General features: G+C 41.0%; 1 protein-coding gene across 3 annotated transcripts in view; it reads left to right on the top strand.

Moving 5' to 3' along the window:
• Positions 1-15,159, top strand: part of TRPC3 (transient receptor potential cation channel subfamily C member 3) — a 63,888-nt gene that overhangs the window by 19,580 nt on the left and 29,149 nt on the right. For all 3 annotated transcript variants that reach the window (XM_073341037.2, XM_073341036.2, XM_073341039.2), the window contains one exon: positions 4,856-5,041. In XM_073341037.2, the coding sequence (XP_073197138.1) occupies positions 4,856-5,041 (186 nt within the window). The remainder of the gene's footprint in view (positions 1-4,855; positions 5,042-15,159) is intronic.

The following is a 15,159-nucleotide window of genomic DNA, read 5'->3' as shown; positions in this document are numbered from 1 at the left end:
CTTGCTGTGACTAAGTCATGGTCCTGCTTTGAGCAGGGGGTTGGACTAGATGATCTCCTGAGGTCCCTTCCAACCCTGATATTCTGTGATACTCATAGAATATGAATTTTGCTCTGGCAGTGGATTTGCACCAAATTTGATGTTTAAAAAGCTTTTCTGAGCAATGTATCTGCTCAAAAAGAATGTTTAGAAGTACAATGACAGGAAGTAGTAGTCAATGTAATTGTTGAAAAACTAAATGTGCAAAAGTCAGGAAACCTTAGCTCACACAGCAATCACACCCCATCCCTCTTTTGTATAGGTAGGGCCTAATTCTCACTTACATTAAGGCCACCTTGCACCACTCTGGCAATGTAAAGGGACCTTAGAGTGAATATAAATTTATAACCACTGTGATGTAGCCTTAATGTAAATGAAGATCAGTCCCACAGTATTTTGTATTACTCCATAAATTGTTAAATTGATGCCTAAATATGTATATGTATAATGTAGCTTAAGTGATGGTTTCAGTGGCATGAAACTGAATTTTAATTTCCGAGCTTTTTTCTTTTCTTTTTCAAAAATAGCTTTTCACTAATAGCTTTTTCCATTAAATGTCCATGTTCTTTTAAGAAAAAAGAAAAGCAAGTGAATGCTTAGTTGGTAACGGAAGTTGTGTGAGCTGCGTGTGTGGTACACTATTATTATTTTCAGATTTGAAATCCTTTACTTCTCAGGCAATTCCTTCATTTTATGAATCCCACAGCCGCCCCTCAGCTCTATGTACCTATCAGTGAAGGCATTTTAAAATGTACGAAAAAGCCTGGTCAGTTCTCTCACAGCAAAATTAAATTGTATTCATGCAAGGACAAAATTTGGATCTTGCTGCATAAAAAAGGTCATTTGGATTAACTAAAAAAAAAAAGCCAAACTACATTTTACTAAACTTTAAAAAAATCAGCACTGAGCAGAGAATAGGCCTAATTAATGTCAGAGCAGGGACTGATTTTTCTGAAAAAATTGTAAGTGCCAGAAAGTAGAATTTAGGATGGCTGTTATTCCTCTCCCATCAATATAATGCTATTACTGCTGGCAATGAGGTTTTATATAGGTGCATCCTCCCACACACTATCAGTTGCAGGATCTGAGCCATAATTTGTGGCCTTATGTTTCCTGTATGGCATGCTGGGTAATAGCATGAGAGGATTCCATGTTTCTAAAACTAAAACGCCTTTTTATTAAGAGAGCTATGTATAGAGATACTGCAGCTGAAGCTAGCTTTGAAGCTAAGGTTGCCAATTTCTATTTGCACAAAACTGACACCTTTGCCCCGTCCCTCTTCCAAAGCCCCTCCCCTTCTCTGAGGCCCTTCCCCTTCTCTGAGGCCACGCTCCTGCTCACTCCATCCCCGCTCCCTCTGTCGCTTGCTCTCCTCACCCTCAGTCACTCGTTCATTTTCACTGGGCTGGCTCGGGGGCTGGGGTGCAGGAGGGGGTGAGGGCTCCAACTGGGGTGAGGGCTCTGGGGTAGGACCAGGGATGAGGGGTTTGGAGTGCAGAAGGGGACTCCAGGCTGGGGGATGGAGCCGAGGGGTTTGAAGTATGGGAAGGGGCTCCGGGCTGAGGCAGGGGATTGGGGTGTGGGAGAAGGTACGGGCTCTAGGCTGGGGGTGTGGGTTCCAGGGTGGGGCAGAAATGAGGGGTTCAGGGTGCGGGAGGGGGCTCCATGCTGGCTGAGGGGGATGGGAGTGAGGGCTTCAGCTAAGGGTGCAGGCTCTGGGGTGGGGCTGGGGATGAGGGGTTTGCGGTGGTGGAGGGTGCTCTGGGGTGGGACCAAGGGGCAGGGTGGGGGCAGCGCATGGAGCCCCCTGGCTGCCCCTATGACTAGGAGCCAGAGGGGGGACATGCTCCTGCTTCCGGGAGCCTGCTTTAGCCCTGACAACCGGACTTTTAACAGCCCAGTCAGTGGTGCTGACCAGAGCCACCAGGGTTCCTTTTCAACCAGGCATTCCCGTCGAAAACTGGACACCTGACAACCCTAATTGAAGCCATATCCACAGTGACTGGCTTCTTGGTGCCTCCTCCAAACTCTTCTCTCTTGCAGCCTGTGGTCCTCCCTCCAAATTCCATGCAGGTTGCTATTCCTTATATTATTAACAAAATGTTAAGTGTTAATTTCCTTTCTTATGCCTGTTCTTTTAACTCCAAATTATTCTGTACATGGTGATTAATATGCTTTCCTTTCCACCATTTATATAAATGCCTATTTAGTAGTAGTGAAAATGGTAGTAACTGTCTTTAAGTAGCAAATTAATTATTTAAGGGAAACCTTTCAATTTCTTAATTACTGATAAGCAATGCTTTTGGAAATTAGAAAATAGTACATATAAATACTGTATAACATAGAATATCAGGGCTGGAAGGGACCTTAGGAGGTCATCTAGTCCAACCTCCTGCTCAAAGCAGGGCCAATCCCCAATTTTTGCCCCAGATCCCTAAATGGCCCCCCTCAAGGATTGAGCTCACAACCCTGGGGTTAGCAGGCCAATGCTCAAACCACTGAGCTATCCCTCGTCACAATGGGGTTGTTTTTTTTTTTTAAACATTGCTGTGTAGAGCAATTTTCCAAAACATATTACAAAATGCTAATTCTGTTAAAAAATTAACAAAACTAATAGCAGAAGGGGTAAGAAATTGAGGAGTTTAAGCAAAGGAAGAGATATGTTTGCAGATATAGGAAGGATTTTCCAGCTGACAGGAGTTGCAGAGAGAAGGGTCTCACATGAAGAGTGTTGAGAAGATGGAGTGTGTGAAAAGAAAGAGAGAATGCCAGTGCTAGATGAATAGAGAATAGTCAGAGTATGTGGAGACAAAGAATTCACATCAGTACTTTTGTGGCCTATAGGAAAAACTAGCTGGAGCAAATGTATGGAGGGTTTGAAAAGAAAAGGGAATACAGTCTTGAATTGGGTCCTGAAATGAATGATGACTAGTAGGATTGTTTATGCAACTGATGGGATCATATTTCTTTGTACATGTGGGAAGATGGCCAACTGCACCTGTATATGAGCGAATCAAGTGCTGGGTCTTGGCGAGGCCACTGAGGAAGGTGTTAGAGAAATCAAGGTGAGGAGATGAAAGCACGAATGAAGATTTCAACAGAAGTGGAACTGAGATGTAGGCATGCATGGCTAATGTCACAGAGGTGAACATAGTCAGATATGCAGACATAGAAGTTTGCAGAAATAAGATTCAAGGTTAGACATCACACTAAGATTATGTACAGAGGTTGGATCAACAATACTGAGATGCAGCCACAAATTTCCTTTGAAGACAAGCAAAGAGTGTGGACAGATGGAAATTGTTAAAGGTGTTGACACATATGAACAGTGTGAAAGTAGCAGCTACAGTTAACAGATGACTCAGTGGGAGGAGGTAAATAGAAAAGGGTAGAAGAGTCAGCAGTGTGCTGTGCACTGCATAGAACAGGGGCTTACGCACAGAAAAGCTGTCACTGCAGCACCCTAGAAATAATAAGTTGACAGGTATAAAGGTGGGATCTCGACACACCTGCATAATAATGGGTGTAGTCCAGGAGAACAGAGTAGCCCACAGTGTCTAAGGAAGCAGTGAGGTCACAGAGAATGAAGAGAGTCCCAGAGACAGCGGAAAGAGAGAAGTATATAACTACATACAATTGAGAGATTCCCATGCTATCACCAGCACTGAACCCAGACTGGAAATGGACAAGGATATTGTGGTGCAAAACTGGAGAGATGAGAAAACGCTACTTTTTCAAGTGCTTTTGAGAAAAAGAGAAGTTAGGACTATGAGGCCCCATCTATGCCGTGAGGATAGAGGCAATGGGCAGCTGAGGTAAAAAGGTTAGAGCACTGTTCTAAACAACAGTGCCCAGGCAAACCATGTTTAAATTGTGTTAAACTACATTTAAAACTAGTTCAGATAACACAGTGTTAATTCCCAGTACAGGGAGCTTTAAAAAAAGTCTCTGAATCAAGGGAAGGTTCTTTTAAGAAGGTGGGCAGATAGTGACACATTTTAGAAACTTGCGGAAGGTAATAAAGACAGAGCAATTATTGACAGTAATGGTAGTGGAGGGATAAACAGTGGAGGAAAATGAACAAATGAGAGGAAAGGACAGGGTATTAACAAGGTAGATAGTTTTGTGAAGGGACTGGTTTGTATCAGACATATGCAGGAGGTACATAGGAGAGAAGGGAGAAGAAAGGAAGGGAAAGGTATCTAGGGAGTGCTGGAGAAGATACTGTTACAAATTATGGCAATTTGGAATTCTAACAAATGCTGGGGAAAGGATGGGTGGGGGAGAGGAATAGAGAAAAAAAAAGAAAAGTAAGAACAAGGATTATCAGCACCTTTAGCAATGATGGAGGAACAGAAATTAGATCTTGCAGCCCAAATGGCAATCTCTGTAGAATGTATCTGGCACTTAAAGATACATTGGCATTTTTTGCAGAAGTAAGGTTAATAAGTCCAGGGTTCTGGTCTCCAATTTAGGCAATTCCATTTTACCATTGACAGTTCCTTAGCACTTTCATTTTGATTCAGGATTCTTCTTCACTGGTCCTAAACCTTTGTGTAGTATTGTAGTGCACTGTTAAACAGTTGCCACCTCAGAGGTGGTCTGTTGCCTTTTAGTAGAGAGTGAAGTGATTGTAATATATAATATAGTATTATATAAATTTGTAAAATACTTAAAGATTCACAGTATGTAAAGTGCAATATAAGTATGACACTATTAAACTTTCATTAATTTGTCCGTGTTTCCTTACTGTCAACTACTAAGCATACCCATCCTGTGAGTCAAGGGCTATTATTTTTTAACTCTTCCTTTTCAGAATGACTATCGCAAGCTGTCTATGCAATGCAAGGACTTCGTGGTTGGTGTCCTTGATCTCTGCCGAGACTCTGAAGAGGTAGAAGCCATTCTAAACGGGGATTTGGATGCTGAGCCAGTTGAAACACAGAGGCACAGAGCTTCACTGAGTCGTGTCAAACTAGCCATTAAGTATGAAGTAAAAAAGGTAACTGTGTAACCAGCTCTTTCAGACAATGTTGTATGTGAATGCATTGTACCATATTCTGCATGTATTAATGGACTGACCATAAATTGTCTTAAGACAAAATATGTGGGCCAGATTCGCAGCAGGTGTAAATTAATACACACAAAAACCCTCCAATTGAGCTATGTCAGCGCATACCAGCTGAGAAGTTGGCCCTGTATTTTTAATTACAGAAATAGCATGTGCCAAAAAGATGACATATTTACACAAATTACAGTGGGTGAAATCCTGGTCTCATGCAAGTCAATGGCCGTGAAGATTTCAATGGGGCCAGCATTTCACTCCGTTAATGTAGCTATGTGCATGAGTCTTCTTACCAATCACTGAGATAGCATTTTAATCAAAAGTGAAGGCTATAGCCACAACAGGATTTCTATCATTAAAGGGCTATTTTGTTAGTGTTTTTTTAAAATGTTATTTACTTGGTACTTGCAGTATTGGAATTGATCAAATAAATTATATCATAACCTGCCTTTATTTCACTGCTCTGAAAGAGAACAGATTTCAATTGTTACTCTGTTTCTTTATCATATTTTTGAAAGCGTCTTATTAGCACCAAACAGCTCATCTGCAAATGTGTTGCTGTTACTCAAGCAGCCCTGTAGAGAAAATTTCTGTCTGACTGATAGTGTCTTCTGTTTAAATAAATCAGAGTGAGTTCAATACCGGAAACAGGCACTTCAGTTTTATTGCTAGTTAATCAATTAGTTTATTCATATGTTTTTGTAAATACCCAAAGCACAGTATATCTACAGTAGATACCAATGACAAAGATTTTTTTTTGCCAGAAAAATACTTGTTTATTCTGTGAAATGAATATTTTTACAGCCAGAAATACAGCTCTGTAGAATGTAACTGATTAGTTAAATGTTTATCAGTTCATTGTATACAGTGTAGTTGTAGCTGTGTCAGTCCCAGGATATTAGAGAGACAAGGTGGGTGAGATAATCTCTTATTGGACCAACTTCTGTTGGTGAGAGATGCTTCTGAACTCTTAAAAGAGCTCTGTGTGGCTTGAAAGCTTGTCCTCTCTCACCAATAGAAGTTGGTCTAGTAAGAGATTACCTCACCCACCTGGTTTTATCAATTCATTATTATGTAAATAAATATTTCCATGTATAGTTATCTTGTTCTTTTTCCAAGCTCCCACTAGGCCAACACAGACAACAGTTAATATGGTGTTCTAGCAGCACGTGCAGAAGAAATATAATGACACCTATATTTTATTTATTATATGACTTATGCTGATGGTTGTGTACAGAAGCAGGATAAAATTACCATTACAAAAATACTGCTATTTTCACAATGTTATGGCTTCCCATTTAATTTTTTTTTTTAAATCCCTAACAGGGTGAAATGCATGAGTAACCATCATATAGTTTTGTAAAAGTGAAGGAAGCTGCTCACCACAGGTGTCCTCTTCTGGTTGGGCACAGGTGTAGCAAGACTACTTCTTCTCTGGCACCGCCCCTGGTGACAGCCACTCCAACCCTCTGCCTAGGTCATACCTCTCTGTCCCCTCCTTTTGCAGTTATATAAAGAGTCCTAATGGGGTAGCCCTGTTGGCTAGGTGATAGGCCTTTAGGATCTTCCCTTGCCCAGATTCTCCCCCCGTTAGGGGTAGGGTTTATGCCTTCTGCCTTCCTGGTGGTAGGGGAACCTGGGCCTACCCTTTCTAAGTCCTGTGCCCAAAAGAGCTATCCTACTGCCACCCTGGATCACTTTCTTACCAGTCCCCTCTTTCCCAACAGGTGAAGTAATAAACAGTAAATAACTGACATCAAAGGTAAAGTCTCAGATCTTCTGAGTGTTGCAAGTCTCTCCCTTATGGCTCTGGTATAGTCTCTGCAACCAGAGCCTCAGGCAACAGGACCTCTCTCACTGCTCCTTCCCAAGAGCTCAGAGTGTAGTCAGTTCCCTTCACTGTCTGCTCCTCTACTAAGCCGGCCTGTTCCCCTTTTGAGCTCCTCGTCCAGCTGTGTGCGCTTTGCAGGTAGGGTGAGCACCTGGGGCCAGAGCAGCTACTTAATCCCTTTTTTTCCAGGCTGGTGTTTGCACAACCTGTCATACTTCAAAATTGGGGAAAACCAAGATAATTCTTGGCAAACTTCACAATACTTGACACAGGTTTAATGATGGGAACAGGAACCTCTCTCTCTAGATCAGTGGTTCAAAGCTAGCCAATATGAACATGGTCTAAAAGCCTAGAAGAGATTGGTAGAGACTGAAAGTTCTTTACCATCTGCTGTCTTTTCAATGCTTTGTTAAATGAGCTGTCTTTGTAGTCAAGTCCCAGTAGACAAGCATCTTCAATGCAAAAATCACCATCACTATGGTATTTTTCTTGGCATTCTCAGCAGAGAGAGAAAGAAGTTTGCTCAGTCTCAATGTCCATTCAGTCTCCTCACATCCAGTTGAGGAGCACTTTAATAGGGTGGCATGGAGTGCATGTTTCTGGTGTACACACTGTACCTGTTCTGTAGATAAATTAAAGTTTTTAGGTCCTAATCTTGGGCCATTCCATTGGCACAACATGGCCCTAAACCCAGTGAATTGGTGACCATGGTGACCCCAGGGAATCTGTGCTGGTTATGGAGATCCTCAGGTGGGGTAAAGTCACTGTAGTTATGCCTATGCCACTCCCAACAGCTGGCCAGGACAGAGAGAATGACAAGGAGAAAGAGGGCATGGCCAGGGAATCTCCACCCTGGGGTGGGGGTAGGGGGGGCCTTGGTGCTGTAATAGCCTCTTGGGGCCATTGGTAGCTGGTGAAAGTTGTAACAGCTGTCAAATTGCAGAGCAGATTTCGGTTGGGGGGGCTGCAAAGGGTACCTTTACCCTCATACCCACAACTTTGTGTTAAGCACTTCTTGGCTTCACACAAGGAAGTGGGGTAACATTTTGAACACATAAGTGAGGCACTCCTGAAAATTTCACCCATAGTTCTTAGCATTCCATATTTCTGTCTGGACTTCTGAGTTCATCTACAAAAGATAAGTGTGTACTTCTGCAAGACAAAAGTACAGCCAAGCATTGCTAGGACTGCAGGTCCATGTGATAATTAATGAGAAAAAAGCCCCATTTAAAAAAAAAAAGTTAAAAGCTAATGTCCTCAGAAGTGCATCATGGGGCAAATGCAGCTCATAACTCTGACTATCTAACAGAGCTCCTACACTTAATATCCTATGCACTACATTAAAAAAAAATGTAGCCCTGTTCCAGAAACAGGGTATGATTTTGAGGCTAATGATCAAGACGAAACTGCAGCCTCTCGAATAGCATATGTCCAAGGGAAGTAAAAGCCAGGAGAAACTTTTTAGTACAACTAGACTGACTCACCATGCTAAGGAGTTGCTGCAATGCTGCTTGTCCTTCCTTATTGTGTGCTAGCTATCTCTGCATTTAAGCTGCAAACAATCGCAAAGAAGTTGCTCTCAATAAGCCAAATCCTGCAGTTCTTATTCAGGCAAGACCCACTACAGGAATGTTCAACTGAAATCAATGGGAGTTTGGCCAGAGTAACACTGAAGGATTTGATCGTAAGGTGTAACTTCTAATAGATAATGGAGAAGATTCAGATTTATGTTCATATTCCCCCCTGTGTTTTCTTCCTTTTTAGATTTCAGCCAAAATTTCAAAACATGCTAAGGCCTGTTCCTTTTAGAGACTGTGACATTGCATGACTCACTACTGCAGCACCTCCTGCTGGCTGTCCAGGGAATTAGCACTGCATCTGGTGGTGTCTTGCCCACTGTCACCTCTGTTCCTGGATCACTCCCAGGACCACAGTATCCTCTTCAGTGACACTGCACTCTGGCTGTGCCACACTCCATGGTCCCACCCTTCCAGGGGGACCCACAGTCACTGTCCAGCCACTCCACTCAGTGGCAAACTGCAGTCCACAGTCTAGTCACTTCCTTCAGTGGCTCCAGCTCCCTCTTTGCCCTTGCGTCAGAGCCTCAGTCTGCAGATCCCTGCAGCCTGTCAGGAGCTGCCTTTAGCTCCCTGGGTCTCTGGCTGCAGCACTGCTCTGCCCAGGGTGCTTGCTGCCCTCCACCTGCAAGGCAGCCAGTCATTCTCCTCCCTTCTCAAGCTCCAGGGAGCAACTCACTCTGCTCTGGTCTACAGCCTGTCTTATATGGGCCAGCCCAGCCCTGATTGGCTGCTCCTATAAGCCCTTCTGTGATTGGCTGTCTCCTGCGCAGCCTCCCTCAGGTAGCTTTTAACCCCTTTTCTGCCAGTGTGGGGCAGATACCCCATCACAGGGACTTAATACAATTCATGAGAATGTTAAAATTGAATGATGTAATTCTATAATTACATCTACTCATAAAGAAAAATAGACGAATTACAACTTGCATTGTTACCTGAATTTTCATAGTCAGTAAACTAAATGCAAACTGAATAGTAAAATGTGGTTCTCTGTTAATATCGACAAGATGTTAAAGTAAAAAACAGCTATATAAAATTGGCTTATCAGATCTGGCCTCTGTGCCTATTCAGAGTTCAATGGGAGTTGGATTGGGCCGTAAAATAGATAAATGTAATGAAAGATGAGGCGGGATCTGGGTCTGAGAAATGAGATAGCAGAAATGCAGAAGGAACCAGTGGAGGGGGTGATGTGGTTGGAAGAGAGTTTGAGATGTAGCATGCTGAAGAGATTGTAGGGGAAAGCTGAGAAGATGGAAGCCAAAGAAGAGATTGCAGTGGTGAGGTTAGAAACGATCAAAGCATGAATTAAAATTTTGGTAGTGGATCCAGTGGGTTTCAGAGCTGTTATAGGAGAAGTGACAAGATTTGGTGAGGGATTCTTATCTTCAAGGTGCTCTATGATCTGGGCCCAGGATGTTTAAAAGACCACCTAAAATGCTAGGATGAAGACTGTGGTCAACAACTATGCTCCTCTGGCACAACAAAGCCTTCTCCAGTAAGAGTTGTCTGTGTGGGAGCCAGAGCTTTATTTGGAGGTTCCTCTCCCCCGAGACTGTGGAATGAACTCCCCCAAGATCTAAAAACCATCACAAACCTCACCACTCTCCACTTCAAGTGCAAGGCACATTTCTTTGACCTTGCCTTCTCTAACATAAATAAGTAGCAACATGTATATTTATAACAAAACCAAAATTATCTAAAATCCTACCTGAACAAGACACTCCACTGTACATGCTTCCCCCAGGAGAGGATAAGAGAACAAACAACAAATGACAGATGTGTAGTCATGTTGCTTAATGCACTACTGAAAAGTGGTTAGACACTGTGGTGATGAACATGGTTTAAAAACCTACATAAAATAGAATAAAGGGGAGATAATGCAGTTGTCAATGGTTAAATTCACCTCTAATCTCCTCTTGACAGCCCTTTCATCTGCTTCCTGAAGTGAACTTGCATAACCGTTAACAGTGCTCTCTTCCCCACTTGGTCCTTTCTTTTGTCTGTGAAGAAATAGATAATATGGGCAGTTTTCCTCTTACTGTCAAATCAAAATGCTGCGAGACCATTAGCAACAAGCCTACTGGGTGGCTAAACTTGGCTGTGGATGTGTATTAGAAGCATATTAGAGCTGGGGGACTTCACTCTCCAGGACCAGGACCTCTGTACCTCCCTAGCTTAATAACTATTTGAGTAGAGGGGCTGTTTCTTCCCAGTCCCCCAGATATTTGGGGTGGGGCAGGTATTACTTCTCCTTTCTCCAAGATTTTTTAGGGCTGTCTTAAATACAGTTTTGGAACTAGAAGTAACCTGTTGACTTCAGTCTCTTTTTGCTGCTCAAGGTGAACCTGCTGCTTCCTGCTGGGTGCCCCTGCTTCTGGATCTGCACTCTGCTGGTGAACAATGGCTCGATCAGTGCAAAGAGTGGGGCTTATTCTTGCAAAAGGAAAGAGCACAAGAAAACTAGAACTCAAAACAAGCTAAATTACAAATAAAATAATATTTGTGTGTTTATTTTTTCAAAATGGGCCAGGTTGCTAATTAACTCAGGATGACCCTCACTTTTCTAAATGGTGACGGTTAGTTAAGAGTCCACATGTACATTAAGCTCTTAATGACTTTTAGCTTATGATCTGCCATTCCACTGTAAGCAGAAAATGCTTTAATATGTGATTTAGTTGGCTCATGAGTCACATACCAGCATATTTAGAGAATTTTCTTTCTAGCAAAGTGGATTAAAAGGTGAAGATTACTTCCCTGTTTAAAGCCACTGCATCAAATTAACATTTTTCTCCCTCAGAGATTAGCGATTTCCTTGTCTTCATTACCTGCGTCTTGATTTAATTTTTGTTCAGAAGTCTGCCCTATTTTACTATAAGCATTTTAAATGATATTTGACATTAAGTGGAAGTTAGCTTGCAAGAGAGTTGGCAAGCAACAATGAATGGTACCTTATGATCTCAACAGAGAACAAAGAACAGTAAAGTGGATGTACAGTGCTTACATTATATTTATTTAGTTTGAGGAACTCAGTTCAAACTGCAAAATGCAGTTTGAACCAATCTGTCTGAGCTACATAGAGAATTAGCTAGCGTTCATACAGGAGTCCTGTATGGTGTTATCAGAACAATTTTAAAAAATTGTGAAGACTCCTATAATTTTCTAATTTAGTGGCAAGTTATCACAGATTGGCAGGATCTGTGCTATGCCCCAGCTTTTGCACAGTCTTTTGGAGGAACCCCTTTAGTGTGCCTGACTCCCCAGGGAGTCTTACTCTTCTTTCAGGATAGGCCATACAGCCTCACCACCTCCAGTAGCTCTGCCCAGTGAGTCCAACTGAGAGAGACTCCTGAGAGAGATTTGTACACTCTTCGGGGACTAGTGCACCCCAGCCAGTATTCTAGTGACATCCAACAACATTTTCAAAACAGGATTTATTAGTGAAGTGGAACACAGCATAGGAAGTCCTTAGGTTAGCATAGAGAAATGAAGGTTAAAGCATAGTCCATTTTGGTCAAGCCACAACTCACCAGCCAATCTGTAGTGAACTCCATTTTCAGGCTCTGTCTCTCAGACTTCCTCTTTAATCAGTCCCCATTGCGAGAGAACTCAAGTTTCTTCCAGTGCCCACACTTATCCCTCTCCCCCCCACCTCACACATCCCAGTCCCTTCTTTTCAAGATGGGGGTCTCTGCTCAGCTTCCCTCTTGAGAGTGTCACTCCAGGAGTCATTGGAGCTTGCATTGTCTCTTTAGACCCCTTATTGATCTGAGATGGTTTTGGCCAGTTTCTTAATGACTATATTCATTGCACCCAGACAGGGAGTTAACCTGTGTCTCTTAGTCCGCCCTGAGATCAAACTTAATCATTTTCTCCCAACTGGGTAGCAATGTAAAGTATGGGGAAACTGAAATATTTTAAAATACTCTCACTTTGTTACACAAGTATTGGCCAATTTGACTACTTTATAAATATTACAGAGTAAGCATACTTTGCTCTTGTATAGTACTTCTTATCTTTAAAGTGGATGACAAACATTAATTTAATTGTCACAACACCATGTGAGACAGTCTGTCTCAGATAAATGCTATTTATTATCTTCATTTTACAAAGGGAGAAACTGAGGTTAAAAGTCAGACTTGCCCTGAACTAGAAAAGGAATCAGTGTTAGAGCAATGAGGATGCTCTTACTTTTGTGCTCACCCTGCTTAGTCTTGTGCACAACTTCACACCACTCTCTCACTATGTGGTGGTCTTACTGTACATCTTCACAATAATATAAAATACAAAGTCAAGGTTTAAAAAATAGGGCTAAACAAACTCACTTTTAAACAAAATCAAAACAAAACTGATTTTAATAGACTAAAGTTTAAAAGTTATCAAAACAAATGCAAGTGTCTTTCTTTTACAGTACATTTTCTATTTCTTGTATCAGTGTTTATTTGTAATAAATATTGAAATGGAATTAAGTACAATACTCCACTCAGAGTTAGTCACAGCTTGTCTTAATGTAGAATTAACTTTTGGTGAATAACCTTCTCTATGTATATGTGAATCTTTCACTGATGCTAATGAAAGTAATGTGTGCGTGCACCTACTTGTTGCAGGTAAATATAATGTACCTGAAAGAAGAAAGATCCCTGTACATTAACAGGAGATAGATTCCATAGGATGTCTCAGTTTTGGATCTAAAGCTTTCATGTATTATTTCCATTAAACTTTCAGACAGCCAGAAAAAAAGGCTGTGGAAACTACAAGACAGTAAACCTTGCATGAATGATAGCATCTGACAAGCAACCCAGTGCTGATGTTGTATTTATTAATAACAATGATCATTATTAGCTAACTGGGAGAAGCAAGTTCCTACACTCAACTTGATAGCATTTCTCTGTCTGTCTGTTTCTGTCGTTAGCACACTGATCGCTTCACTTGTATGCTGTACATCTTTGCCTTACCTTTTGTCTAGTTTTTGCCTTTTTACATTCTAAAGCGTAAAGGTGGAATTTTCAAAAGCACTTAGAAATGGCATGGGAGTTTTACTATTCATCTCAATGAGAGTGAGGCCAGCACAGAAGGATTTGCAAATCCCATCCCAAATGTACACATTTGAGTCTCTGGAAGTTAGGCATGTAAGCTCATTATTCAGGCACCTAAATAAGTGGCCTGATTTTAAAGATTTAGAGTTAATGGGAGCGGTGTATACTCAGCACCTCTGAAAATCAGGCCACTCTTATTTAAATGCTTAAATGTGGATTTAGGTGCATAACTTTAAGCACTTAAGTTTAAAAATATTGACCTGAGATCTTTTATGGCAGGGACCATGTCTCCTTATGTGTTTGTTCAATATGTAACACTAAGGTGTCCCAATTCTGATTGGGGTTTGTGAGCACTACTGCAATCTAAATGAACAAATACAAATAATGTGCACTGGTCACCAAAAATAAAAGAAAGCTCCCATATGAGAGATTTGTTCAAAATCAGATGATCTACTGTAACTAACAAGAACAAATTTTAGTATTTTTAGTTAAAACATACACCTCTGAGATCTCATTTGAGCCTCTGTAAGGTGTTGTTATGATGTTAACAGCTCAGTTAAACTAGTACATTAATAAATAAATGTAATTATAGCATAAAACTGCATAGTGGTAACAATCTCTATATTCAAGAACCTTTCAAGTTTTAAAATAATACAAGAGAAAGCATCATTTTTGGAAGACCATCAAACTACGCCATTTAATAGTATCTTTCAGCTAAGATATTGTTGAGGTCATGAATTTCTGTAAGAACAGAGGAAACATGACAATAGATTGTGATATCTATTTTAAATATTTAGAATAATTGATAACAAAGCATGTAATACAGTAAACTGAGAGTTCTGGTAGCATCATAGACCAGGAGAGTGGATTTTCAACAGATTCCCAAAATGGAATTTCCTCATATTACATCGTGGCAATTTTTGTTTGTTTTCCACAGAATTCCATTCCATTGGGATGTTTTGTTAGAAATGTTCTGTGATTGCTTTCCATATGGTCAAGAAGTCAGATGAGTAGTGGTACAATGCCTTGTTGAGACTAATATAACGATACAGTGCCACTACAATACACATTACAATATAGCTTCTGCTGCTCAGTAGGAATGTTCCAAACCTTATATTATAATCTTTCTTCTTTATATTTCTTCTTTTAAACTTAAAATGGGATAGTTGGTGAAAGAGGTGCTTAATGCTTTCAAAAAGTAATTAGGTTTTCAAAAAGAAATTAGATTCTTTGTGTGTGGGAGTGGCAGGGGGCAGGGTTACAGGTGAGTTAGTTTCAGATATGAAAGTTCTGGGATCCATAGAAACACTTCATATAGATTGGAACAATTTTGGTCTGCTAGGGTTGAGCAATTTGTGAAAATGCATGAGAGCACTCAGCTCCTGAAGGAGCTAGCCCATAATCTGTAGAGCCAAACTTGGTTTTAGATGTGAGGCTTCTGTTAAATTTAATGAGCGCTGCCCACTTGTGCATCCAAATGCAGAATTTGGCTCATTAATTCACATCAGCACTTCAGTTTCTATTCCTTCTCTTTTTTGTTTATTTATAAATTAACCAAAATGTTAGGAAAGGACAAAAACAACATGCTTTTAAAGATCTAAATTAATACTTGTT

Source organism: Lepidochelys kempii, chromosome 4, assembly GCF_965140285.1.
Source record: "Lepidochelys kempii isolate rLepKem1 chromosome 4, rLepKem1.hap1, whole genome shotgun sequence".
Lineage (NCBI taxonomy): Eukaryota > Metazoa > Chordata > Testudines > Cheloniidae > Lepidochelys > Lepidochelys kempii.
This window is presented reverse-complemented; position numbering and strand designations above follow the sequence as displayed.